Source organism: Hyperolius riggenbachi, chromosome 2 (assembly GCF_040937935.1).
Source record: "Hyperolius riggenbachi isolate aHypRig1 chromosome 2, aHypRig1.pri, whole genome shotgun sequence".
Lineage (NCBI taxonomy): Eukaryota > Metazoa > Chordata > Amphibia > Anura > Hyperoliidae > Hyperolius > Hyperolius riggenbachi.
Genome location: NC_090647.1, coordinates 265,396,269 through 265,423,778, shown reverse-complemented (window position 1 = coordinate 265,423,778; position 27,510 = coordinate 265,396,269). Strand labels below are relative to the sequence as shown.

Sequence of the window (27,510 nt, the reverse complement as noted above, 5' to 3'; positions counted from 1 at the left end):
GAGGGGAGAGAAAATGTTCTCTATTCAAGCTTCTGAAGATGGTTACAAATTACTATCCTTCTGGGGAATACAATGCAAAGATATGCGAGATATCTGAAAACCCAACACGCCACTTACGCAGCTAAGGTTCCGCTTGATTGGCATCAGGTACGTTGAAGGGGTGTTCCGACCCAGCACTATTTTCTTTTGAATGTTCCTTCAACTACTAGTAGTGATTTTTATTCCCACATGGTGGATAACAAGTCACTACCTCCCCCGCCCTGGAATTACTCTCTACAGCTCAATCAAGTTTCATAAGGCTACTCCTGGTTGGAGAGTCATAACTCAGCCACCCTTTACAACACACTCTCAGCTACAAAGAGACTCTAAGAAGACACAACATAGATGATCTACCCCTTTTCCTACCCCTAATCTCTCGAAACGTTTCTGGTCTATCCTTATACATTTGGAGACTCTCCTTGGAATACTGTACAAGCAACGATATACACATATCCTTCATTACCCATAGTGAACTTTACCTCTATTAATGTCAAGGGCCTAAATGCTCCGATAAAAAGGCACAGTATGTGAAAATAAGCAATCCGGTTATGGAGGGCAAAGCCCCACTATGCTCTCACCCGAACTTCCCTCACATAATATGCAATAACTTCCAAAAGAAGAAAAGAATGGTTATTCCATAAGAATCTAGATGTAGATATTATCTCAGTAGAGAAAGACTCACAAGGTCGTTATTTAATGGTTTCATGTGTCATCAATAAGGTAGCTTGTACATTACTTAATCTATATGTGCCCAATACAGGCCAACTGAGGTTCCTTCAGAAATTGTTTGCTATAGGAGCCTGAAAATATCAGATGCAGCTATACATTCTATTTCATGGTCAGACCATGCCCCCGTATCTTTATCGTTAGACCTTGCAGCATATAAATCCCCTAGACCCCCTGGACGTTGAACAATACGCTATTGTTATCTGAAACCAACAAGAAACAGTTCAATGATCACATAATTGAGTACTTTGATATTAATACTAAGACGGAAGTTGGAGAGGCCACAATCTGGCTAGCCTTTAAGGCAGTCCTGAGAGGACATCTCATTAAACTAGGAGCCCGAGCAAAAAAAGAGAAACAGGGTAAATGGACAAACTACTAGCTGCAATTAAGGAAGCAGAACAAGCCCATAAGAACCATACAACTCAAGCAGGCGCTAAGATACTGTTTAACCTTAGACAGGAATTGCGACTACTTCTAACAGCAGAATACGAATCTTGATCATCAAGACTTAAATGATCTCATTATCACCAAAATAACAAAGCAAGCTCTACCTCAACTAAACTTATTCAGCATAGATCAGCTAAAGCAAAAATAAACAAACTCATCCACCCTTTTTCCAAAAAACCACTATATGACCCCCAAGCTATAGTGAATGCCTTCAGCGATTTTTATAAATCTTTATATAATCTAAGAGAAGATGAAAACACTCTCCAACCTACCCATAAAACTTTATTAAACTTCTCAACTACTTAAAGACCGCCCCACGCCAACGGTCCTGGGGTTGTCGCGATGGCAGCCCCAGGACCGCCTAACGCCAATTGGCGTCAAGTCTTGGGGCTGGGATTTGCAGGAGATCGCGCACAGGCTGCGCGCACATCTCCTGCTTGAGGAGCGGAGCTCCGCCCTGACTTCAGTCTCCGAGCGGCGATTGCCGCTCGGGAGACTGTTAGACAGCGAAACCGCCATCTTTGTACATTGTACAGTGCTGCGATCAGCAGCAGCGCTGTACTGATCTGTAAATGCGAGAGTGATCTGCTGTCATAGGCTGAAACCTTTTCAGAAGATTCAATGTCAACTGCATCTATGGAAAATGACGTGCCGGGATCACCCCTGGAGTCACCGGGATTTAATGCATCAGCTGGAAGGATCCGCACCGTCTTAAAATTTCTTATTTATTAAAGCTCTTTTTAAATGACATAGGCAAAATGTCAGTGTGAGCCGGGTCACCATTGACGCACGGCGTTTCAGACACCAGTCCTTTCTCAAAATGGTGCCAGTACACACTCCAAACTAACACAAACACATGCCCTTTAAATAGTCCATCAGAGGGCCTGATGGAGAACTGCAACATTTTCAGACAATCAGCATACATGTATATTCATCAAAGTGCAAAAGCAAAAAGTAAATGACAAATAACAGCCTGGGAACATATGTCCAATATGCCTGTCTCCAGGAATACACTTGTCACTCTCCTGTATCAGAGACATATAAACTACGTCTCATAAATACCTTGGATCATTGTGTCACTCTGTGTATTTCCATCCACGCGGGGTCAGCCAAGGAAAACTGTGCCGACAGCATCCGCCAGGCTATTCAGGACTTCCTCTCCCCGGCCAATGAGAGGACAGCCTGCCGCGTCCGCTCTAAGACTGCGGCGTCTCTCCTCCCCGCCAGCCAATCAAACTACTGCCTACAACGTCCGCTCACGGACTCGTAAATAAAGACGCATGGCCCACACGTCACACTCCCAGCCAATGGAAACATGAGCGACAACGTCCGCTCGTCCATAAGGACTTACTACAGATACACGCACACAATGTGCGCCTCCAGATAATTCAATTGGCCACGAGGTGCGGCGCTCCCAGGCTCTTTACTTCATCTAGTGGAAGAATACATTAATACACTGCACTTTTCAAACACACATTTCTGCTTAATGTCTCAATGTATCAATTCACTAAAAGATTAATTTGCTAAGCTCATATTCTCTATTTAAACCTTTGGGCTCAAGAGTCTCCAGTTTCTTTATCCAATAATTTTCTCTTTTAAGTAGTTGTTTGTGCCTATCCCCACCTCTCCTCTGGATCGAGACCCCCTCTAAAACCTGTACCCTTAATTGTGATAGACTATGTTTTTGAACTGTAAAGTGTTCTGATACAGACAAGTCCATATTCTTGTTTCTAATATTGGACTTGTGTGATGCCAACCTATCTCGTAATGCCTGGGTTGTCTTCCCCACGTAACCCATCCCACAGGGGCACTACAACAGGTACACAACATACCTAGATTCACATGTAAAAAAACCTTGTATCCTAAATTTAGTGCCCCTGCTGGGGTGGGTAAAAGTGTCGCCTTTACACACATAACTGCAGAGATGACAACCCAGGCATGGATATGTCCCATTTCTAACTGTCACTTGTTTTTTCTCTGTGCCCAAATCTCCTTTAACTAGTATATCTCGCAAAGATGGAGCACACTTGTAAGACATAAGAGGATAATCATGAAATTCATGTACATAGGGCAGTCCTTCTTTTAACATGGGCCAGAATTTATTAATAATCCCTGCTATCTTGTCTAATAAGATGTTATATGTGGTAACACAAGGTATCCTGTTACTCACACCACCTCTCTTTCTATATGTCCCAAGTCTCCTATTTATACCAGCTCCCATTTTGTTTTCAAAACAAGCAATTGGATAACCTCTAGCAAGAAATTTGTATTTCATTTCTTCCAAACGTGTGGCCCTAACTACATGGTCACTAACAATGCGTTCAATTCCTTTAAATTGTCCCTTAGGGATATTAATTTTAACATGTGGGGCATGGAAGCTGGCATAATGGAGTATTGAGTTTCTATCAGTTGGCTTAATGTAGAGATCGGAGATCAAACGATCCCCTTGTTTTATCACCCAAGTATCTAAAAAGCTAACCCTATCATAACTACTCTCAACCGTTAGTTGTATCTCCGGGCAGGCTTTGTGCAGTTGTTCCCTAAAGGTCTCAAGGCTCGAGCGTGGCCCCGCCCACAAACAAAATATCATTAATGTAGCAGCGCCATAATAATGCATGTTTGCAAAATAGCGAATTTGAGTATACAAAAGCATCCTTGTACAAACACATAAATTAGCATAGGAAGGGGCCACGTTTGAGCCCATCGCCGTACCTCTACGTTGCACATAAAAATCATCTCTAAACAAAAAATAGTTGTTTCTTAATACCAGATCTAACAACTCCATCAAAAAGTCCCTCTGTTCTTTGTCAAAATCAGTACTGATAAGCAGGTAATGCTCTATTGACTCCAGGCCCCCCTCATGGGGTATGGAGGTATAGAGACTATTGACATCCATAGTCACCAACATAACATCCTCATCTAGGCCCTGTATCTGTGAGATACTTTGTAAAAACTGTTGTGTATCTCTCAAATATGAATCTAAAGTTAGAACAATGGGATTCAAAATTTTGTCCAAAAAAATTGAAAAAAATTGAGTCCACCCCTGAGACGATTGGATGCCCAGGGGGGTTATGAAGATCCTTATGTATTTTTGGCAATTTGTATATTATGGGAATTCTGGGATGTTCTTTGGTCAAAAATTGCTTAAAGAGAGTCTGAAGCGAGAATAAATCTCGCTTCAGACCTCATATATAGCAGGGGCACATGTGCCCCTGCTAAACCGCTGCTATCCCCTGGCTTAACGAGGGTCCCTGTCCCCCCAAACCCCATCGTAATGTGGGGGAGCGCTTCCTGGTTGGGGCAGGGCTAACCGCCGCAGCCCTGCCCCACGCGCGTCTGTCAGCGCGTATCTCCGCCTCTCCCCCGCCCCTCTCAGCCTTTCTTCACTGAGAGGGGCGGGGGAGAGGCGGCGATGCGCGGCTGATAGACGCGAATTGAGGCAGGGCTGCAGCCGTTAGCCCTGCCTCCAGGAGCGACCAAGCCTGCGACCAAGTGTCGCAGTGGGGGGTTTGGGGGTGAAGGGACCCCCGTTTAGCGGCGCGTATGCAGCGGTTTAGCAGGGGCACACGTGCCCCTGCTAACTATGAGCTCTGAAGCGAGATTTATTCTCGCTTCAGAGTGTCTTTAAGTTCTTTATCTATTAAAGATCGTTCTTCTGCTTGGCAAAGTAATCTCTCAATCTTGCGTTGAATTTCCATAGTAGGATCAGTGGCGTAGCTAAGGAGCTGTGGGCCCCGATGCAAGTTTTACATTAGGGCACCCCAAACACTCTATACATAACAATTGATACGGCGCACCAAAACCTGCCAATGGCAACTACAGTGTCAGAGGGGCAAGAAGGGGATGGGGAACAGCTTGTTAATGATTACCACTATTCAAAGTATCTATAGAAGTCATTATTATGAGTACAGGACTAATAGAGAGCTAATACTGTAGTTGAGGGAGGGCCCTTCGGGGGCCCCTCTGGCCCAAGGGCCCCGATGCGGTCGCTACCTCTGCACCCCCTATTGCTACGCCCCTGAGTAGGATCATTGGGGACTTTTACATAGACATGCTTGTCACCAAGTTGTCGTAAGATTTCTTCTTTGTACATACTAGTGTCCAAAATGACAACTGCTCCTCCTTTATCCGCTGCACGTATTGTAATTGCTTTATTCTTGGATAAACGATTGATAGCCAGCCTCTCTTCTTTTGTCACATTACTACCCATTACTCTCAACTTTTTTGCTTCAAAGTCAGTCTGTAGTTGACCAATATTTCGCGTGACTTGTGTGATGAACCTATCTATGACAGCATGACTAGTCGGTTGGAACACACTTTTGTTCCTTAGACCCCACTCCTTTAAGTATATAACTTCCGTGCTGTCAACACTCAACCTTGTAAAATTGAAGCCATTTGAAAAAAAGTTCTTTAATTTGATGGATCTAAAAAACTTTTGTAATTCGATATCCAATTGAAAAAAATCCGGAAAATGAGAAGGGCAAAAGGATAACCTGTAATTGAGGACATGATGTTCGACTTTCGTTAATTAATATTGAGAAATATTAACAACCAGGTCCACAGGGAATATTTTCGATTCAAAGGGCATGTGTTTGTGTTAGTTTGGAGTGTGTACTGGCACCATTTTGAGAAAGAACTGGTGTCCGAAACGCCGTGCGTCAATGGTGACCCGGCTCACACTGACATTTTGCCTATGTCATTTTAAAAAGAGCTTTAATAAATAAGAAATTTTAAGACGGTGCGGATCCTTCCAGCTGATGCATAGGCTGAAACCTATGACAGCCGATCACACTGATGGCTGGTGGGGGGAGGGAGGGGAGGATTTAGAAATCTTTAAAAAAGCAGCATATTTTTATTAAAAAACAAACAAATAAAGATCAACAAATAAACAAATGTCTGGGGGGCGATCAGACCCCACCAACAGAGAGCTCTGTTGGTGGGGAGAAAAGGGGGGGGAGGGAATCACTTGTGTGCTGAGTTGTACGGGCCTGCAGCTATGCCTTAAAGCTGCAGTGGCCCATTTAGTTAAAATTGCTCTGGTCTTTAGGGGGTAATGCCCTTTATCATATTCAATGGATAACATGATAGCATCCTCTAATGGTAAACAATGGCCTAGGTACTACTTCTTTGTCCCAATGGATCATTTTTCAGCGTACGTTAAAAAAGGGCGTCTGGGAAAAAAGGGTGCGGGGTTTAAACGATAAGCACTAATAGCATTTAAAAAAAATATTGTGCTGTATTTCGTTTAAAAATAATGTTTTACAAATGTATAAATCATTAAATAATGTGTCTGAAATCGGCAATTGTGAAAACGTTAATCTTCCCTGTTTTAAAAGTGAAACTTATAATTACGTTTCTTAAAAAAATGATAATATATGTTTAATCGTTGTAATTGTATATTATTATGAATAACCTTCATTTATTGTTCCTTCTTTTAATAAAATCTGAAAATATTGTTTATACCGATGATAGAAATATAACTAAGTTCGTAATAAGTGTGGTAAAACTATACCTAACCCTACTCTCACACAGAACCGTCCCTGTACCTACCCCTAACCCCTAGACCCCCCTGGTGGTGCCTAAACCTAAGACCCCCCTGGTGGTGCCTAAACCTAAGACCCCCCTGGTGGTGCCTAAACCTAAGACCCCCCCTTAGTGATCGCTTTATTGTGTGGAGAATAATGTTTTAAAAGCAGTAAAGGATAAAATATCTTACAATTTACGTTACGTACTGATCGCTTTATTTTGTGAATAATAATGGTTTACAAACAGTAAGGGATAACATTTTAATATGTTAACGACAATGATCGTGGGGAAATGTGGAAAACATGAATTAGCAAAAATGTAATGATAAAACGTTATTTTACGCGGGTGCTTTTTTTTCCCGGTGGGCGCCCGTCAAACGATAATCAATATGGCAGTCCATGGCGGCGCCCTTTTTGCCCACTTGCCTCATGCGACCGAATTTACTGTTTCCCATTTTTCATTCAAAAGTTTTGTTGGTTTTCCCTAGTCGGTCATAATAGCTATATTACATATTCTCAAATATTATCTAGCTACAGCATGTAAGCTGAAGCAAACACAACTTCTACAGGCTGTGCAATCCAATCGAATGTCTTGCAACTGTTCTCTCTTCATACTGTTTACAAACTTATGTGCAGGTTAGGTCATATTGTTGGACTATCTTGAATGACTGGTGGCCATTCTTTTCTGTTGTATGTAGTATGTAGTTTATTAAAGGGAGCGCCAGTGTTTTTACACATCCCTTAAAGTTTGTAACTTTTTATGCAGAAATTCAATAAAATGATTTGTTAAAAAAAAAAAAAAAAGTTCGTAACGTATTATGCATGATGAGTAGAGCGTAATTCTGCTAAACTCACTTTAGTTCATATATACCATGCGGTTAGACACAGGTTATTCTTATTACTGCAGTTTAGTGACTATACCCCTATGCGAGTTTTCCCTAGGCAGCAGGTTACAGGAAAGATCTCAAGGCAACAGACACCCTTTGCTACTTAAAATAGAAAATGTGATGCTGATTTACGTACTGTATAGTGTGAATTTCTGTTATAAGCCTGCTTGCAAATAAGTAACAAATATGACACTAACCTGCCAAAAATCCTCCAATTTCAAAGCTCCACCACTCCAAACACACCATAAGCATGCTGGGGATAGCCAAGTGTATAAACGAGTCCCATTCTTGTAAACAATCCCTGGACCAACCTGAAGCACACACATTCTTAAAGTTAAATGCAATAGATGGGAATCTACCATCTTGCTATAACATAAGTCATAGACCTTTTATTTTACAGCCATACTTGGACTTTATTCATACTTATGCACCTCCCCATGTGGATACATATAGCTTTTTCACAATGATGTAGATGAGAAGCAGACCAGACATGGCAAAATTAGATAAAGTATTTGCCAAAGCGGATCCCCTGTGGAGAAAGAAAAAAAATAAAACATCTTACAAACACAAGGAAGAACATAAAGTAAACCTGTAGTGGGGAGGCAGGTAAAAGATGCCTACTGCAATAGCTAGAAGCCTCTGAAGGGACCAGAAGCTGCCTGGATCTAATAGACACCTGTGTTAAATTTCCGCTATCCGGTGCCCAAACTCGGTCACTTGGGCACCCGATGCGGCTAACAGCCGTTGGGCAACTACATTGCATTACATGGCAGTAGCAGATTGGCTCCAACTATCGGTAGTTTGGGTGCTTGAGGTTAGGGTTAAGCATTGGGTGGGTCAGGGTTAGGCACCTGCAGGGGAGGGGAGGGGGTAGGCATTAGATGTGGGGGTGGGGGGTAGTTAGGCATCCTGAACGGAGGGTTAGGTTTAGGGTAATGTATAGTAAAATATCAGTAACTTCAATCACCAATATTTTACTATTTTGCTGCTCTACCCCTGACCAACTGATGGGGCGGTGCGTACTGCCTTCTTGAGCCATTTGTTGATGTGCAGATTTCCCTCTTCTCTTCTGGCTGTATTCACAGCTGTAGTGAGCACATCAGGACTGGGCATGCACAACAAAGGTCCCAGTAAAGCAAGGCTGCTCATACACGTTTTTTCCCCCTCTGTTCATGAGCGATACATTCTACTGGGCATGTGTGGAACTTGTTTGTGCATGCTCAATCCATTCACAGTGAGAGTGTGGCCACAAGACATCTATGCAGCATGAATAGGTTTAGAGGGACTCTGCGCTGACACAGTAGGCTCTAGGAGGATCCAGGAAGCATCTGGACAATCCAGAGACTCCCTACTACTGAGGAAAGTATATAACCTTTTTCATCAAAGGTACGTTTTAGTCATGCTATAGTGTACCATGAAAAAGTAAATTATCCTATGATGTAATGAATTCATGCTGGTTGCCTTATTGATTAAAATAAAGAACATTTTTGAAAGTGACTTTTTCAGGTATTTAATTTAATTCAAGCATTTATACAGAATCTGGAGATCAAATACTGAAATACTGAGGCTGATGTACAAAGCTTTTCTGATGAATTATCTTGCCTTCCTTATTAACTCACAATGTATCTCTCCGTAAAGCTAATGGGAACCCTTATTTAAATAAAAAAAAGTCAGATACTCACCTAAGGAGAGGGAAGGCTCGGTCCTAATGAGCCTTCCCTCTCCTCTCACCGTGCCCCCGGTGCTGCGCTGGCTCCTCCGTTCCCATCCCCCGCCGAGGAGACTTCGGAAGTCTTTGGGAGCTAAGTCCTCCTGAAGACAGGCGGCGCACACGCGAGTGCGTCATAAAGGGCGCGCACACGTGCGCAGTGTAGAGCGGCCCATCTTCGGTAGCACTCGGGCTCCCGAAGCATTTCCGAAGCCTCCCTTCGGCCAGGAGACAGCTGTATTTGACTGAAACAGTCGAATACTGCTATGAGGGAGCCAGGACAACAGCGGGTACCGGTAGAGGAGAGGGAAAGCTCTACGGGACCCAGAGCCTCCCTCTCCGTAGGTGAGTATCTGACTTTTATCCCTACGTCCTCCATGGCCCCTAGTTGAGAGTACCCTGGCCCCTCCCTGCAAATGAAACACAGGCTTAGCATTCAATTAATTGAGGAGGTATATAGGACAGGTGCTCCCCTCCCACTAACAGTTTTCACTGTGTTTCCTCGCTGCAGGATTCACAGGCTTCTGTGGGACTAGGGGTCATGTGTTGCAGTCGTTATGGCCTCTAAGTTCTACCTCTACGCTACCAACTATTGGACCCTGTGTGTACTGCTGGTATGGTGTTACCGGTAGTCAGGCTGGGGGGACACATACAGAGTTCTGTACCTGCTCTGTATGTTTGCGGATGGCTGGGGCTGTTTGTAGACCTTGCATGGGAGCAGAGACGTTTGTCTGGAGGGAGCGCTTCTCCCTCTATGCTGTCCATAGGCCTAGTGCGGGCGGAGGCTGGGGGCATCAGGCAGACGTGCAGTGAGACCGGATGCCTGCTTAGCGTCTGGAACCTCGCGCCGCGACTAAGCCACGCCCCTTGGTGACGCACTTCCGCTTTCGGGGGGGGGTAGAGGAATGGCTTCCCCGCTGTGTCAGTAGATTGGTTGTCTGCGCACAGACTACAGGACAACCTACAGCGGCTGGATGGCGGCGCCGGAGGGGGCAATGAGGGATTTATCCCTGCATCTCACTCTTTTAGAAACGGCAGCAGCTAGTTTGGGAACAGCTGCCAGGATTAAACATGGCGCTGAGGATCCCCTGCAGAAGGGGTGGAGCCACCAGACTCCTTATAAGGAGCCTGCATTAGATGGAAGCCGGCTGCCAAACAGCATGGAGCAATCTAATTCTGCTGTGATGGAGCCTACAAAAAGAACTGATGTGCCTAACCAAGTCTCTGCGGGACAGGCAAAGGATAGTTCAAAGCCAGTATCCCTTAAATATAAAAATAAATCAAGAAGATATAACACTTGTAATGTAAAATTGCCTGACACTTGGTTGAAAGCACTATGTCAGAAATGCTTGGATGACTCTGCAGAGCAAGATTCATCAAAAGTTGTGAAGCAATTTTTTTACTTCATTTACCGCTGAGATGCAAACTACATTTCAAGCACTCTAGAGAGCGGCTATGTCAGAGAAGTCTCAATCCCCACAAGTCTCCCATACAAGCAGTTCAGCTACCCCTGTACAGGTTCAGGAGCAGTATGAGTCTTCAGGAGAAGAATTAGAGGAGATGGAGGAGGGTCTCTCTGAAGGGGAGTCAGGAGACGGGCCTGTACTAAAAACAACTTCTAAATATTTGTTTTGTGCAGACGAGACGTCTGAGTTGTTAAAAGCAATTTACGACTCTGAACAGATCCCTATGACGGTCCAGGAGACTTCTGTACAAGACGTAATCTATAAAGGGCTACAGGTATCAACAGGTAGAGTCTTTACTATTCATAGAGCCCTCGACTCTATCATGGATGACCAGTGGGAAGCGCCCGAAAGGAGATTAGCTATCCCCAAGTCTTTCAAAAGAAGGTTCCCCTTTAAGGAGGAGGAGATTCAGAGATGGGCTAAATGTCCAAATTGGACGCCATCCTATCTCAATATTCGAAGCACGCAGACTTGTCGTTCGAGGACACTGGGGCCCTTAAGGACCCAATGGACAAAAAAGTGGAAGTGTTATCAAAACGCACATGGGAAGCAATATCGTTCCTATGTAGACCCACCATATCATCAGTGTGTGTTTCCAGAAATCTAATAACATGGATTGATGAACTTCAGAATCATTTAGTTTCAGGTACTCCTCATTTGGAAATTTGGAGTCTCTCCCAGTTATAGCTAGGGCTCTAGCCTTTCTCGCAGATGCTCTAGTGGAGTCCCTGAGAGCAGGAGCTAAGGCTATGGCCCTAGTAAACTTAATTAGAAGAGTCACCTGGCTTAAAACATAGGAGGGGGATGTTACCTCAAAAAATCGTCTGTGTGCCATGAAATTCCAGGGCAGTCTGTTATTCGGGAAAGATTTGGATGATGTACTTACTCGATCAACAGACAAAGGGAAAACATATCCAGATAAGGGAAGGAGAGGACAGTTAAGAGAATATTTTCGGGGGAGAGGGACTACCACACCCAAAGGTAAAACCCCAGATCCCAAGAGGTCCTGGTCCTATTCCCGAGGCAGAGGTAGGGGAGCTTCCACTTTCCAGAGACCTCCAGCTCCGGGAAATAAGGACACCAAGTGACAGTATAAAGGTGGGGGGGGGGGGGAGACTACTGTACTTCCTAAATCGATGGAGTGCAGTATCCCAAAGTCGATTTATTTTAAACATTATAAAGATGGGTTACATATGTTGCCAGCCTACCCAAAGATCAAGTGAAAGCAAAAGCCTTAAAAGAAGCCGTTACTTCCCTCATGGATCAAAAAGTGATATCGGCAGTACCCCGAGATCAGTGGGGGAAAGGATTCTATTCCCATGTGTTTGTGGTTCAGAAACCGTCGGGCAAGTACCGTATGTGGAGTTGGGCCGAACCTCCGATTTTAGGTTCGCGAACTTTCGCGGAAGGTTCGGTTCGCGTTAAAGTTCGCGAACCGCAATAGACTTCAATGGGTAGGCGAACTTTGGAAAAAAAAAATTATGCTGGCCACAAAAGTGATGGAAAAGATGTTTCAAGGGGTCTAACACCTGGAGGGGGGCATGGCGGAGTGGGATACACGCCAAAAGTCCCCGGGAAAAATCTGGATTTGACGCAAAGCAGCGTTTTAAGGGCAGAAATCACATTGAATGCTAAATGACAGGCCTAAAGGCGTACGTACAAAAAGGGCGCCTGGACAAAAAGGGCGCGGGGTGTAAACTCTAAATAATAATTAATCATTAATAGGGTTTATAAATATAGTGTGCTATATTTCGTTTACAAATAATGTTTAACAAAATTATAAATCATTAAATAATGTTTATGAAATCGGAAATTGTGAAAACGTTAATCTTCCCTGTTTCAAAAGTTAAACTTATAATTACGTTTATAAAAAAACCAATAATATATGTTTAATTGTTATAATTGTATATTATTGTGAATAACCGTCATTTATGGTTTGTTGTTATAATAAAATGTGAAAATATTGTTTATAAAGATGATATAAATATAACTACGTTCGTAATAAATGTTGTAATACATTAGTAATTATTACTAAAATTTTACTAAAACTATACCTAAGCCTACTCTTACACAGAACCCTACCTGTACCTATCCCTAACCCCTAGACTCCCCTGTTGGTGCCTAAACCTAAGACCCCCCTGTTGGTGCCTAAACCTAAGACCCCCCTGTTGGTGCCTAAACCTAAGACCCCCCTGTTGGTGCCTAAACCTAAGACCCCCCTGTTAATGCCTAAACCTAAAACCCCCCTGTTGGTGCCTAAACCTAAGACCCCCCTGTTGGTGCCTAAACCTAAGACCCCCCTGTTGGTGCCTAAACCTAAGACCCCCCTGTTGGTGCCTAAACCTAAGACCCCCCCTGTTGGTGCCTAAGTAACCCTCCCTGTACCTACCCCTAACCCCTAGACCCCCCTCTTGGTGCCTAAACCTAGGACCCCCCTGTTGGTGCCTAAACCTAAGACCCCCCTGTTAATGCCTAAACCTAAAACCCCCCTGTTGGTGCCTAAACCTAAGACCCCCCTGTTAGTGCCTAAACCTAAGACCCCCCCCTGTTGTTGCCTAAGTACCCCTCCCTGTACCTACCCCTAACCCCTAGACCCCCCTATTGGTGCCTAAACCTAAGACCCCCCTGTTGGTGCCTAAACCTAAGACCCCCCTTTATTATGTGGATAATAATGTTTTACTAATTGTGGATTCAAAAAATATTTTGCAATTTACGTTACGTACTGATCGCTTTATTTTGTGAATAATAATGTTTTACAAACAGTAAGAGATAAAACTTTAAATAATGTTTTAATTATTTAAATAAGATAAATATGTTTATTATTTTCATAAACGTTATTCGGCACGGGTGCATTTTATAAACGTAAATCACCACAAGTTCAGTTATAAATCATTAAACATCGCCGGGCGCCGTTTGTAAACTTTATTTAGCTCCTGGCGCCGTTTATAAACTTTATTTAGCTCCGGCGCCCTTTTTTCCTACTCGGCGCCCATTAAACGCTATTTATTATGGGAGTGAATGGCGGCGCCCTTTTTGTCCACTAGCGGCATGCGCCCTTTTTTCCCAGCTCCGGCCTAAAGTGCTTTAAAACATCTTGCATGTGTATACATCAATCAGGTAGTGTAATTAAGGTACTGCTTCACACTGACACACCAAACTGTTCACTGAACAGAACAGGTATGCAGTGGCGGGTTCACTGAACAGAACAGGTATGCAGTGGCGGGTTCACTGAACAGAACAGGTATGCAGTGGCGGGTTCACTGAACAGAACAGGTATGCAGTGGTGGGTTCACAGTACAGGTATGCAGTGGCAGGTTCACAGAACAGGTATGCAGTGGTGGGTTCACAGAACAGGTATGCAGTGGTGGGTTCACTGAACAGGTATGCAGTGGTGGGTTCACTGAACAGGTATGCAGTGGTGGGTTCACTGAACAGGTATGCAGTGGTGGGTTCACTGAACAGGTATGCAGTGGTGGGTTCACAGAACAGGTATGCAGTGGTGGGTTCACAGAACAGGTATGCAGTGGTGGGTTCACTGAACAGGTATGCAGTGGTGGGTTCACAGAACAGGTATGCAGTGGTGGGTTCACAGTACAGGTATGCAGTGGCAGGTTCACAGAACAGGTATGCAGTGGTGGGTTCACAGAACAGGTATGCAGTGGTGGGTTCACAGAACAGGTATGCAGTGGTGGGTTCACTGAACAGGTATGCAGTGGTGGGTTCACTGAACAGGTATGCAGTAGTGGGTTCACTGAACAGGTATGCAGTGGTGGGTTCACTGAACAGGTATGCAGCCAGGAACAAGCTAAGCCTAACTAATCTTTCCCTATGAGAGACAGTGCAGCAGCTCGCCCTACTCTCATTAATGCAGGCAGGCACACGAGTGACCGTAATGGCCGCCGCTGCCTGCCTTATATAAGGGGGGTGGGGCTCCAGGGGCTAGTGTAGCCTAATTGGCTACACTGGGCCTGCTGACTGTGATGTAGAGGGTCAAAGTTGACCCTCCATGGTGCATTATGGGGCGAACCGAATTTCCGAAAACGTTCGCCTGCGGGACGCGAACGCGAACCACGGAAGTTCGCATGGAACCGTTCGCAGGCGAACCGTTCGGCCCAACTCTAACCGTATGATCATCAACCTAACAGAGCTAAATACTTTTCTTCGAGAGAAAAAATTCAAGATGGAAAGCATTTATTCTGTAAGGAATATTCTAATGCCAGAAGTCTTTATGTGCACCCTGGACCTCCAGGATGCATATCTCCATGTACCCATTATGGTAGGGCATCAAAAGTATCTACGGTTTGCCTTAAAAGTCGGGAGCACCGTTTGCCACTATCAGTTTCGCGCACTCCCTTTCGGTCTTGCGGCTTCACCTCGAATTTTCACGAAGATCATGGCGGAAGTCACGGCTTATCTTCATTTGAGAAAGTTAACAATTATCCCTTATCTAGACGATTTTCTAGTAATAGGGCAAAGTGCAGTAGAGCTAGGGAAGGATCTACACCTCTGCATTCAGACCTTAAAATCCCTGGGCTGGATAATAAATTACGACAAGTCGGATTTGGTACCAGCCCAGTCAAAGATGTTTCTAGGTTACCTGTTAGACTCCGTGTCACAAAAAATATTCTTACCAGTAGAAAAGGTCTCAAAGATTACCGAAAAGTCTCGGAATCTATTATCACTACAAAAGGTAACACAGGAAAGTGTTGTCTTTGGTAGGATCAATGATGATGCATCCCTGCAATCCAGTGGGCTCAAGCTCACCCCAGTGGACTCCAACAATGGTTTTTAAGAAATTGGGACAAAGATCACAGATCTCTGAACCAGATCAAGACACTAGATGTCAGTACAAAAGAGTCCCTAGTGTGGTGGTTACAACCAAGAAACCTTACTCAGGGGCGACCATGGGTCCAGCACCCCACCATACGTATAACAACGGACGCCAGTGCATGGGGCTGGGGAGCTCATTGCCAGGGTATTCAGATTCAGGGAAGTTGGGGACCAAATCAAAAGGGAAAGTCATCCAACTTCAGAGAGCTTCTAGCAGTCAAGGAGGCACTATGGTCCTTCGAGAAGTGTCTGAGAGACCAAGAAGTATTGGTTCTCTCAGACAATCTAGTAGCAGTAAGTTACATAAACAAACAAGGGGGGACAAGAATAAGGGATCTTCTTGCCCTGTCACTAGAGATTTCACACTGGGGAGAAACTCATGTGAAATCCCTAAGGGCAACCTACATAAAAGGCACCCAAAACTGGATAGCAGACAGTCTGAGTAGGAATTATCTTCAGGAGTCAGAATGGGAACTCTGCCCGGAGGTGTTCCAGCAGATAGTAGCAAAGTGGGGTCTTCCGTGCAAGGACTTGTTCACATCACCAAGGAACGCGAAACTCCCAAATTACTATTCCCTCACCACTTCATCTTCACAAGAAAGCCGGGATGCTCTAACCACATCATGGGGAAAGGACTAGTGTATGCTTTCCCTCCATTCAATTTACTGTCCAGAGTGGTGGGAAAAATTATGCAGGAAGAAGCGACGGTCATTCTCATCACAAGCCCCCAATCTGTCCTGGGGTGCCACGGATCTCTTCCCCAGGGGTGCCCGCTAGGGATGGTCGGAATGCCAATTTCCGATTCCGCGGTAAATCCGCATTCCGTCATGTACCAATTACCAATTCTGCTTTCCGCTACCAATTTCCGCATTCCAATGCGGAATTTCCGCCGGAAATCGCGGAAATTCCGCCCGACTTTAACATCGATTTTCTCAGAAACTATAAGGTATTTTTGAAAACTTTTTTTTGCATCTTGTTCAGAAGATTCGGTCTAATAAACCCTGAAAACTTGGTGTTTCTAGGACTTATAAGGGCTTTGCTATTAACCGCTAACGTCGGCGGATTTTTACTGTAATGTAAATGCAGAAAATAGGCAGAAGCCGATTTTCTGCATTTTACATTACAGTAAAAATCCGCCGACTTTAGCGGTTAATAGCAAAGCCCCCTTAAGTCCTAGAAACACCAAATTATTAAACAGAATCTTGTGAACAAGATGCAAAAAAAAGTTTTCAAAAAAACCTTATAGTTTTTGAGAAAATCAATGTTAAATTTGGGTGGAATTTCCACGATTTCCGGCGGAAATTTGCGCGATTTCCGGCGGAAATCCGCCTACGGCACTTGCATTACCGATTTCCGCATTCCGATGCGGAAATGCAATTTCCGATCGGAATTTCGCGGAATCCAAATGAGCATCCCTAGTGCCCGCAAGGCCACGCCTCTCTGACAGGCGCCACCCGGCCGCCGCTCACCCCCTCTGTCCGCGGCTCCCTCCAGCCGCCGGCGTCGCCGCGTCACTCAGACCTCGATCAGGCAGCAACCAATCGTGCGGGCGCTAGGACCCAGCGCCCGCACTGATATGCGGCAGTGTCCGGCGCCCGCTCGTGTTGGTTGGGTCGCCGCTGATCCTGAGGTCTGCTGGCTGTGAGTGTGAGGTAAGGGGGGAGCTCCCTGTCACTCACTACCTAAAGGGGCTCCCTGGCACTCACTCACTACCTAAAGGGGCTCCCTGGCACTCACTCACTACCTAAAGGGGCTCCCTGGCACTCACTCACTGCCTAAAGGGGCTCCCTGTCACTCACTCACTACCTAAAGGGGCTCCCTGTCACTCACTCACTACCTAAAGGGGCTCCCTGGCACTTACTCACTACCTAAAGGGGCTCCCTGGCACTCACTACCTAAAGGGGCTCCCTGGCACTCACTCGCTACCTAAAGGTGCTCCCTGGCACTCACTCACTACCTAAAGGGGCTCCCTGGCACTCACTCACTACCTAAAGGGGTTCCCTGGCACTCAATCACTACCTAAAGGGGCTCCCTGGCACTCACTGCCTAAAGGGGCTCCCTGGCACTCACTGCCTAAAGGGGCTCCCTGGCACTCACTCACTGCCTAAAGGGGCTCCCTGTCACTCACTCACTGCCTAAAGGGGCTCCCTGTCACTCACTCACTACCTAAAGGGGCTCCCTGTCACTCACTATCAGGGTCCCTGTCACTTACTACCTAACTGGAGGCGCCTGTCACTCACTAGCTAACCTGGGGGGCTACCATATTTAGGGGGCATTCTGCCTATTTATGTGAAATGCTGTCTATTTATGTGCCTCATGACTGCTGAATTTGTCTTTTTGGGAGCCTTATGATTTGTTGGGGACCTCAATATTGCTGAATTTGTCTTGTTGGGGGCCTCATGATTTGTTGGAGGCCTCGTGATTGCTGAATTTGTCTTGTTGGGGGCCTCATGATTTGTTGGAGGCCTCATGATTGCTGAATTTGTCTTGTTGGGGGCCTCATGATTTGTTGGGGGCCTCATGATTGCTGAATTTGTCATGTTGGGGGCCTCATGATTGCTGAATTTGTCATGTCGAGGGCCTCACGATTGCTGAATTTGTCATGTCGAGGGCCTCACGATTGCTGAATTTGTCATGTTGGGGGCCTCACGATTGCTGAATTTGTCATGTCGGGGGCCTCACGATTGCTGAATTTGTCATGTCGGGGCCCACACGATTGCTGAATTTGTCTTGTCGTGGGCCTCATGATTGCTGAATTTGTCTTGTTGGGGGTCACATGATTGCTAACTGCGAGACTACGGGAAAAGCTGAATCCTTGTCATATGAGACAATAGCATTAAACCTACTTTTTGAGCTTTTTAAAACAGAAAATAAAACTGGGAGGTTCTAAAAAATTGAATACATTTTTCAGGAGTAGGATGGATGAAATTGTTTATCTTCAGTTTATTTTCAACTTGGATTTTCCATAATGTTCATGTATGAGTTAAAACGTTTGTACAGTATTTAGTTTAAATTGCTGTTGCCACTTTGCGATAGATAAGTGACTTTTGGGTTGCAGTTTGGGCACTCGGCCTCCAAAAGGTTCGCCACCACTGTCATAATCTAATGTCCCACCATTGCTAGGTTCATGTAAATTTGTCTCCACCCGTTACCACACCTATATTCTGGTCCATGGCCCACCCATTTTTCGGTGCGGCGCGATAAGCACGCCACACAACGTGATTCTCATATTTTTGGCACGCTAGCTGCAGTGTGTATTCTGCTGCCTACAGTATGTACAGTATACGCTGTTCTCTAGTGCCTGCACTGTGTGCTGATTTACCTCCAGTGTGTACAGTGTAAGGTGTTACTCTGTGCCTTTACTGATTGTAAACCAGCTGTATTGTATGCTGATCCCTGCTACTTTCATTATGTACAGTATTAGCTGTAAAGCCTGGTACACACATACAATTTTGATTAGCCAATTTTAGCTCTGTTCATAAAATTCATTGTCTGTTGGCCCACTTACTGCACGGGGGTGGTAAAATTGGGGGTCAGTGATTGACCACTCAAAATTGTATGTGCGTATACATCTTTGATCTATGCCTATACTGATTGTAAATTATCTAAATAAAGGACAGGGGGCTCCATCCAATATTTAGATGGGCAGGCCCGTTATCTGTAGCTTACACCGCTGCTCAGTTCATGTACATTTGGCCCCACCCATGGCCACGCCCACTCACCTCACGGCCACGCCCATTTATGCTGCTAGAAGAGGAGTCAGCTGATCATGCCGATCAGCTGACTCCAGCTATGCTCCGGATTGGCTGAGTGACTGGGGCGGCGCTGTGGAGCGCTTTTAGTATATATAGGACCCGCTGGTCACTTGCAAGTTGTCTGCTGTTGCGAACATATACGTGTGAGCGCTCAGACCTGAGTCAGATCCCACAGTGTGTTAGAACCAGATTCCATTGATAGCTTTAAAGTACTATTGCTTGCTACTGCTTATGTGTTAGACCAGTTCCCAGGTGTTGAGACCAAGGACCTCACGCCTAAGACTAGGAGATTGCTATATTGTTACTATCATCTGTTAAGACTAGTTCCCAGGTGTTGAGACCAAGGACCTCACACCTAAGACTAGGAGATTGCTATATTGTTACTATCATCTGTTAAGAATAGTTCCCAGGTGTTGAGACCAAGGACCTCACACCTAAGACTAGGATTGTATATAATCTGTAACCTGTTATGACCTCTGGCTTTCCTGACTACTCTCCTGTTCTCTGATTCGGTACTTCCGCCCATCTGATTACCTGTTGCCAACATTGCCTGTACCTGGATACCGAATCAGTCTTCCGCTTCTGTACTTTGTCTGTCCGTGTGTTGCTGACCTGGCTTGTCTGACCTTTCTGGCTGTCACCTAGCCCCTGGGTGATCAGACTTACTGTACACCTGTGGCGCCTGCTCTTCAGGTGGTTATTAGCTGCTATATCAGGCCTATGGTCACCAGCTCCACTGGAGACCATCGTGCAGCACAGTCAGTGGGTCTCTTCCTGTCCAAGGTCCACTGGCTGCAGTACAGTCTGATTCCCTGCCTCTCAGGGAATCCTTGGCTGCAGTACAGTCTGATTCCCTGCTCCTCAGGGAATCTCTAGCTGCAGACCAATCATCATCAATACTACTCCAGACAATGATTCCTGCTCCTCAGGTATCCACTGGCTGCAGTACAGCCTGGTTCCCTGCCCCTCAGGGAATCCTTGGCTGCAGTAGTGTCTATATCTCCAGCCTCACGGGAGATAACTTCTCTGATTACTGTTGCACCAAACACTATATCACATTGGGTGTCCTGTGTCTAGCTATACTAGCATTATTGGTGATTCTGCAGATCACACACAATCAGGTATAGCATCTGTATTATTGGTGATACTGCAGATCACCAATAATCAGAAATAATCTGTGTTGCTGACACCAATCGTTACAGGCAGCATGTTTGTACTATGTGTACACTAACAGTATGCAGTCAGAGTAGGACAAGCAAGAGGAGAGTGAGGTGAAGAGGTCATCATTGGGGAAAGCAGCTTGTTGAGGAGTCTGACAGTAAGTGAGAAGGGGGGAGGCGGCAGGAGAGCAGCAGTGTTTCATTTGACTTGCACAGCAGAAGGGAGGAGGTGGCACTGCTGTCCTGACTGAGGAGGAATGGAGTGACTGAGAGTGAGCAGTTTGTTTTTCACAGACTCACAGCCAACCCGGTGGCTATTGTGTTGAGCTGCAGCATGTCACGTGAGAACATTAAATGAAGCAGAGTAAATTGTCGGGTGCTGTGCAATCATTCCAAATCAGTAGGCACAGCCTCACAAGTTTGCCTTGGGAAGCAAAAAGTTTAGAACCGTCCCTGTGTGCATCACAACAGATGGCACCACACATGTGTAAAAGGGCCCTTACTGTACTTACATGTACATGGCACTGTAGTGACAATAATAGTTTACAGTGACACATTTAAGCTCAGCTTCTAGCAAGGCTTGAGATTATCCTATACTACATATATTCCACATTTTAAAGAGACAATGAAGCAAAAAAAAAAAAAAATGATTCCAACTATACAATGAATTGGTTGTGTAGTATGGATAATTACTAGAACATTAGTAGCAAAGAAAAAATTCTCTTATTTTTATTTTCAGTTATATAGTTTTTTATAGCATTGCATCATTCTCTAACATTTGCAGTTTACACACTACTCAGCATTCTAAATGATTTTACAGAGCAGGCTAGTGAACTTCTGAACTGTCCTCTGCAGAAAAAAAAACAATACAGTGCCAGACACTTGAGATACTAAGCTTCAGAAGACAGAGCTCTCTGCGACTTTGAAAGTTGTGGAGCTCAAAAGCTCTATTGCATAGATAAGAACTGGAGTTTCTTAACTCTTCCTGTACTGGAACCAATATTCGACTTATGTCTCTGCTACTAATGTTTTATTTCTTAGCTGTACTATACATACCAATCATTCTATCAATTCTATCATAATCTTTACATTTTTAGCTGTAAAAATGAATGTGTCTGTGGGCCCCATAAAATAAAACTTTCACAAAAACTGATTATATGAAGTGCAAAGATGTATATTGTAAAATAAAAAGTACTTACTCAACCCCAAGCTCCAGTGCATACATAAATATGGCATTCAATGCAACATTAATGATGTTTACTGCCAAGCCAGTGATAACTTGGGGCCATATTATGTTCTGGGGGAAAAAACAGCAAATAGGTGTCCTATATGAGTAGTAAAAGGGTTAGGATGGATATACACACATTTTCAAAAAATGTATTTTAACCCCCTTGGCGGTATGATTATTTTCGGATTTTAGGGTCTAAAAGCGGTGCAATTTTTGTTACATGCTTTCAGACTCTAAAACCTGGAAAAAATCATGCTGCTAGGGAGATCTGCAGCAGCCCCAGCAACCACTCACCTCCTTGGGCTCCAGCGCTGCAGTTTTCCCTCCGTCCTCCGGGTGGCGCTGCAACTCTAAAGTGAGATTACTGGCTGTCGTCATGAGGACAGACGGCAATCTCACCAGGGGGAAGCAAAGCCTCGGAGGAGCGGAAAAAGAATGGTGACCTACGTCGGGATCCCCCGGGATATGAGTTGAAATGCCTGCTGCACGCATTGCTCCGCTCGGCTACCCCGAATGCAGGTCGGGGTTACCGCTCTGAGCTGCGGTTTTCCACCCCACTGTAGCTCGAGTTTATATGGAATTCAGTTTACCTAATATACTGCTCTACATAGATCACAAAATGATTGACTACAGATAAGTAACATAAGGAAATATGCATTTATTAGTGTAGAACCAGTCACCCCCCCCCCCCCCCCCCCCCCCACACCCACACAACCACATGGGACAGGGATCTACATCCCTGAAAACTCCACTTTAGCTCCCAGGGACGAAGATACTCATCTGTGTTTTTACAAGCGGTGCTTGTCCCAAGCCCCTCGTGGCATTGCACAGAATGGTGAATGGGGATGTGTTCCCAAAGCCAATCAAAGTTTTGAATGAATGGCCACTGTCACAACCAGTAACAGTGTTATTTCATTGTAAATAAAACAGTGTGGGTACATCTAGTGTATAAAAAAAATTACATTGAAACATATTACATAATACATTTCCTACATCTATAATATGTGTGTTAACAACTTCTTCCCCCTCCCCCACCCCACCCCCATATAACACACTTATCAAAATAAAAATGAGCTAGTGACGAATTTTAAAGGACGTACATAAATTGTTACCTTAGGGACTTTTTTCTTATTCCCTTTAAAATGCATACAAAATAAAATAATTCTGAACAGAAAGTACCACCCAAAGAAATCCTAATTTGTGTTGAAAAAAACCCAAAACCATGATTTGGGTGATAAAGTTATTGCCCGAATCAATAGAAGCAGCGCTAAAATGTGAAAAACTAAAGAGAAGTGGTTAAGTAAAAACTAACCTCACCCCTCACTGATACTGTCTACCAGCCTTTGCATTAAAGCATAAGTGAGTACTTGGTCATTCATAGTGGAGACAGGTTTCCAGCAGTACTAAATCAATTTATTTTCTTCGGGTGAGAGTACTCCAGATGTTTTGGTGATGCATCAGGGCAGGGCCGGGCCGAGGCATAGGCTGGAGAGGCTCCGGCCTCAGGGCGCACTGTAGGAGAGGGCGCAAAATTCATTCAGCTGTTATTCCTAATTGTGTATGAAGCAGAAAGAAATAAGAAAAGGGGATACATAGCAGTGACTGCACGCCAGATAACTAGACATTAAGGCGTTGGGGAGGTTGTGGGCCCTGTGGCCCTCTTAGTCTAATAGCAATCAGTGAGTGACAGCTGGGGTGGGAGGGATAGAGGGGCGCACTTTGGTGTCTCAGCCTTGGGTGCTGGAGGACCTTGTCCCGGCTCTGCATCAGGGAGACCACACTTGCTAGATTCTTGGCAGAGATGGCCCAGATTGCCCGCCCTCGCTAAGAGCGCTCTGACATGTGGCCTTTGCGGCATGGCAACCATAGCATAAGATTATATTGTAGATTAATGTATTTGAGTGACATTACTTTAAGGTCTAGACTATATATAGACAAACAAAAGTGGTGCAGTGGTGCATGGGAGACATCTCGAGCTCACTCCAACCTGAATTATCGCAAATTCTTTCTGTTTTAGGAAAGCAAACTTTTGTTTTTCTTAACATCTTAGTAAGGGGGCTTTTAGGACCATTGTAGTCCCTTACACACCCCAATGAGTTCTGGGTCACCATGAGCTTGCTGGTTAGTCTGTGCCTATATATAGACAGACAGACTGAAGCATAAAATAGCCAATTCCCAACATTAAAGCCATGAAGTACAATATTCTAATGAAGTACCTGGTTTTGTAAGTATCGTGTCTGCAACTGGTAAAGAAAAGCAGCCTGCAAGAAATAGTTGTAGATTAAAAACAAACATATTGTCATGAAATACACTGTTCAATGAAGCACAAACAAAATCCACCTTTTTGTTTACTGAACCAGAATGGATTAATATCAACAGTCTAGGGGTAAAACCAAGTTTTGCAATATTTAGTGCCTAATTATGCACATAAACACATTTGCATAATTTGCACAAAGTATTGGATGTGACAAAATGATTCATCAACACTTTTAGGGCATGTTGGCCCTGTGACAAGGTCTGATGACCAGGGCCAGTTCTAGACTTTTTGCTGCAATGTTAGTCTATGGGACGCAGGAAAAGCTGCGTTTCACTGCATTTGTACAGTATGTATTCTGCAAATGCTGGTAGTGTTGCATAATATGCAGGCTGGCTGCCAAAATGCAAGTCTATGGTAATGCACATAAATTGCGTTTTTCATGTGCTTTTTAATACGTTTTTAATTAAACAGTAAAGATCTGTGATGTGTTTCCACTTCCTGTTGTCTTCCTAGTGATTTGCATAAATAAAAAAAAAAAACAAAAGGCATATGCATTTTCCATTAGCAAACCGCAAACACATTAAAACGCACGAAAAATGCATCTGCGTAAAAAAAGGCAAACGCAAAATGCACCAAACGCGGTGAAACCGTAATAGCAAATGCACCATCCTAAAACGCTACTTTTTCACGTTATGTCATATGTGAACCCAGCTGCAAACTTGTGAGGATGCTGTGACGTCTGCGCAGTCACCCTCCAATTTCCGTTCCCTTTGCTGCAGTTTACCATGAAGCCTCAGACCCTGAGGGAATCCTGAAGGCAGTGGCATTCCTACCACAGGGCGCAGGGGGGCGTGGCGCACCGGGTGCCAGACAGCCAGGGGGGTGTCGCCACAACCCCCCATAGATAAAGTCATGCAGGAGCCAGGAGGGGAAGAGTAGCGCTAGGAGGAGGGGTGACAGCAGGGATAGCGGCGGGGAGGGGGGACATACCCCCCCCCTCACCTGGGTCCCCTTCTTCTGCCTCTCTCCCCCCCCCCCCCAAAATGCGGGCCGGGGGCAGTGGGCAGCGAGCAGGCGGGCGCGGAGAATACTTACGTCACTTCCACGTATCAGCCTGGAACGCTGCGTCGCCGTCACATGCTTCTTCTGCGCCTCCAATAAATGGAGGCGCAGAAGAAGCATGTGACGGCGACGCAGCGTTCCAGGCTGATACGTGGAAGTAACGTGAGTATTCTCCGCGCCCGCCTGCTCGCCGTTTGCTGCCCGCTGCCCGCATTTTTTTGGGGGGGGAAGAGAGGCAGAAGGAGGGGACACAGGTGAGGGAGGGGATATGTCCCCCCCTCCCCACCGCTATCCCTGCTGTCACCCCTCCTTCTAGCTACACTGGGGGGGGCACTATGCTAACTACACTGGGGGCCACTATACTACCTAAACTGGGGGCCACTATACTACCTAAACAGGGGGCCACTATACTACATAAACTGGGGGCCACTATACTAGCTATACTGGGGGCAGCTATACAGGGGCCACTATACTAGCTACACTGGGCCTGGGGGTCGCTACACTAGCTATACTGGGGGCAACTATGGGGGCCACTGTATAACCTATACTGGGGGGGGCACCATACCAGCTACAATGGAGGCCACTATACTAGCTACACTGGGGGCAACTTTACTAGCTAGCTTTAGGCCACTATACTAGCTACACTGGGGGCCACTATACTATCTAAACTGTGGGCCACTATACTAGCTATACTGGGGCAACTATAGGGTCCACTATACTACCTATACTGGAGGGCAGCTGTACGGGGGCCACTATACTAGCTACACTGGGGGCAGCAACACTACCTACATTGGGGGCAGCAGCTATGCTGCCTATCCTGGGGGCAACTATACTAGCTATATTGGGGCAACTATACTACCTACACTGGGGGCAACCAGCTACCTATACTGGGGCAACTGCTAGCTACCTATACTGGGGGCAGTGGCGGCACCGGAGGGGTGCTTTGGGTGCTGAAGCACTCCCTAAAATTCTCCAAGCATCCCTCATCGTGAACTGACTTTCGGCATCTAATAGATGCCGTGTCAGTTCACCGCAGTGGCAGAGCAGGGCTATAGTAAAATGTCCGAAGCCCTGCTCTGGAGACTTTGGGAGTTTCAGTTGCTGTCTGCAGAGGATCGTGGGAGCTGCGCACCGGACGGAGGCCCGGAACAGGAGCTCTGCTGCAGGTGAGTAAATGTTTTGTTTTTGTTTTTTAAATTTATATTTTTACGTTTATGTTCTGTCCAGGTCTGCTACACGATTGAAGTGTTTTCTGGGCAAATCTGCCGACATGATTGAACGCATTTTCTGGGCAAATCTGCCGACATGATTGCATGTATTTTCTGGGCAAATCTGCCGACATGATTGCATCTATTTTCTGGGCAAATCTGCCATCATGATTGCATGTATTTTCTGGGCAAATCTGCCGACATCATTGAACGTATTCTCTGGGCAAATCTGCCGACATGATTGCATGTATTTTCTGGGCAAATCTGCCGACATGATTGCATGTATTTTCTGGGCAAATCTGCCGACATGATTGCATGTATTTTCTGGGCAAATCTGCCGACATCATTGAACGTATTCTCTGGGCAAATCTGCACACATTACGTGTATTTTCTTGAGAAAACCTGGACAAGTATGTGAATTTTCTGGGGAAAGGGTCACCAAAACTTGGGTCCACTGTCTTTGCATTGCACTTTTAAAGGGAACCCGAGGTGAGAATAATAGTGAGGCTGCCATATTTATATCCTTTTAAGCAATACCAGTTGCCTGGCTGCCGTGCTGGTCCTCTGCCTCTAATTCTTTCAACCATAGACCCTGAACAAGCATGCTTGTTTCTGGTGTGATTCAGTTCACTACTGCAGCCAAATAGATCAGCAGGGCTGGCAGGCAACTAGTATTGTTTAAAAGGAAATAAATATGGCAGTCTCCATATCACTCTCACCCCGGGTTCACGTTAAATTACAGTTAGCTCCGCCCTCATCCGGTCACGGCCACGCCCATTTTTTTGCCGCTTTGTGCACCGCATGTTATACCTCCACCCGTTTTTTGCCCCTTTACTTTTTTTGGGGGGGGAGGCGGGGGGTCTTATAATACCCAGCACCGGGTGTCAAATACCCTAGGTACGCCACTGCCTGAAGGCAGTCATCACTGCAGGCAAAGTAACCTTTTGGATTGGTTGGTGAGTCCACACACAGTCCAATTTTAATTGTATATACAATTGATACAATCTGGGCTCTCATATAGAGGCCAGGTCGCTGCCACCAATCCGCAATAAAGCGTGCGAATGCGCCAAGTCTAACTCTAGCTAAATCCTGTAGGAAAAAGGGTTAATTTGACAACCTTTCTAGAGATAGAAAACCAACAATAGTAATATCAAAACTGTTATGGTAACATCTCTCTTTGAAGATGGGAATTCTTTTTGCGGATATTGT

At 45.2% G+C, this 27,510-nt stretch overlaps 1 protein-coding gene across 4 annotated transcripts in view; it reads right to left on the bottom strand.

Annotated features, from left to right (window-relative positions):
* Positions 1-27,510, bottom strand: part of LOC137546312 (multidrug and toxin extrusion protein 2-like) — a 64,259-nt gene that overhangs the window by 17,429 nt on the left and 19,320 nt on the right. For all 4 annotated transcript variants that reach the window (XM_068268610.1, XM_068268611.1, XM_068268612.1 and 1 more), the window contains 4 exons: positions 23,991-24,035; positions 21,746-21,843; positions 8,059-8,156; positions 7,825-7,938 (listed from right to left, as the gene is read on the bottom strand). In XM_068268610.1, the coding sequence (XP_068124711.1) occupies positions 7,825-7,938; positions 8,059-8,156; positions 21,746-21,843; positions 23,991-24,035 (355 nt within the window). The remainder of the gene's footprint in view (positions 1-7,824; positions 7,939-8,058; positions 8,157-21,745; positions 21,844-23,990; positions 24,036-27,510) is intronic.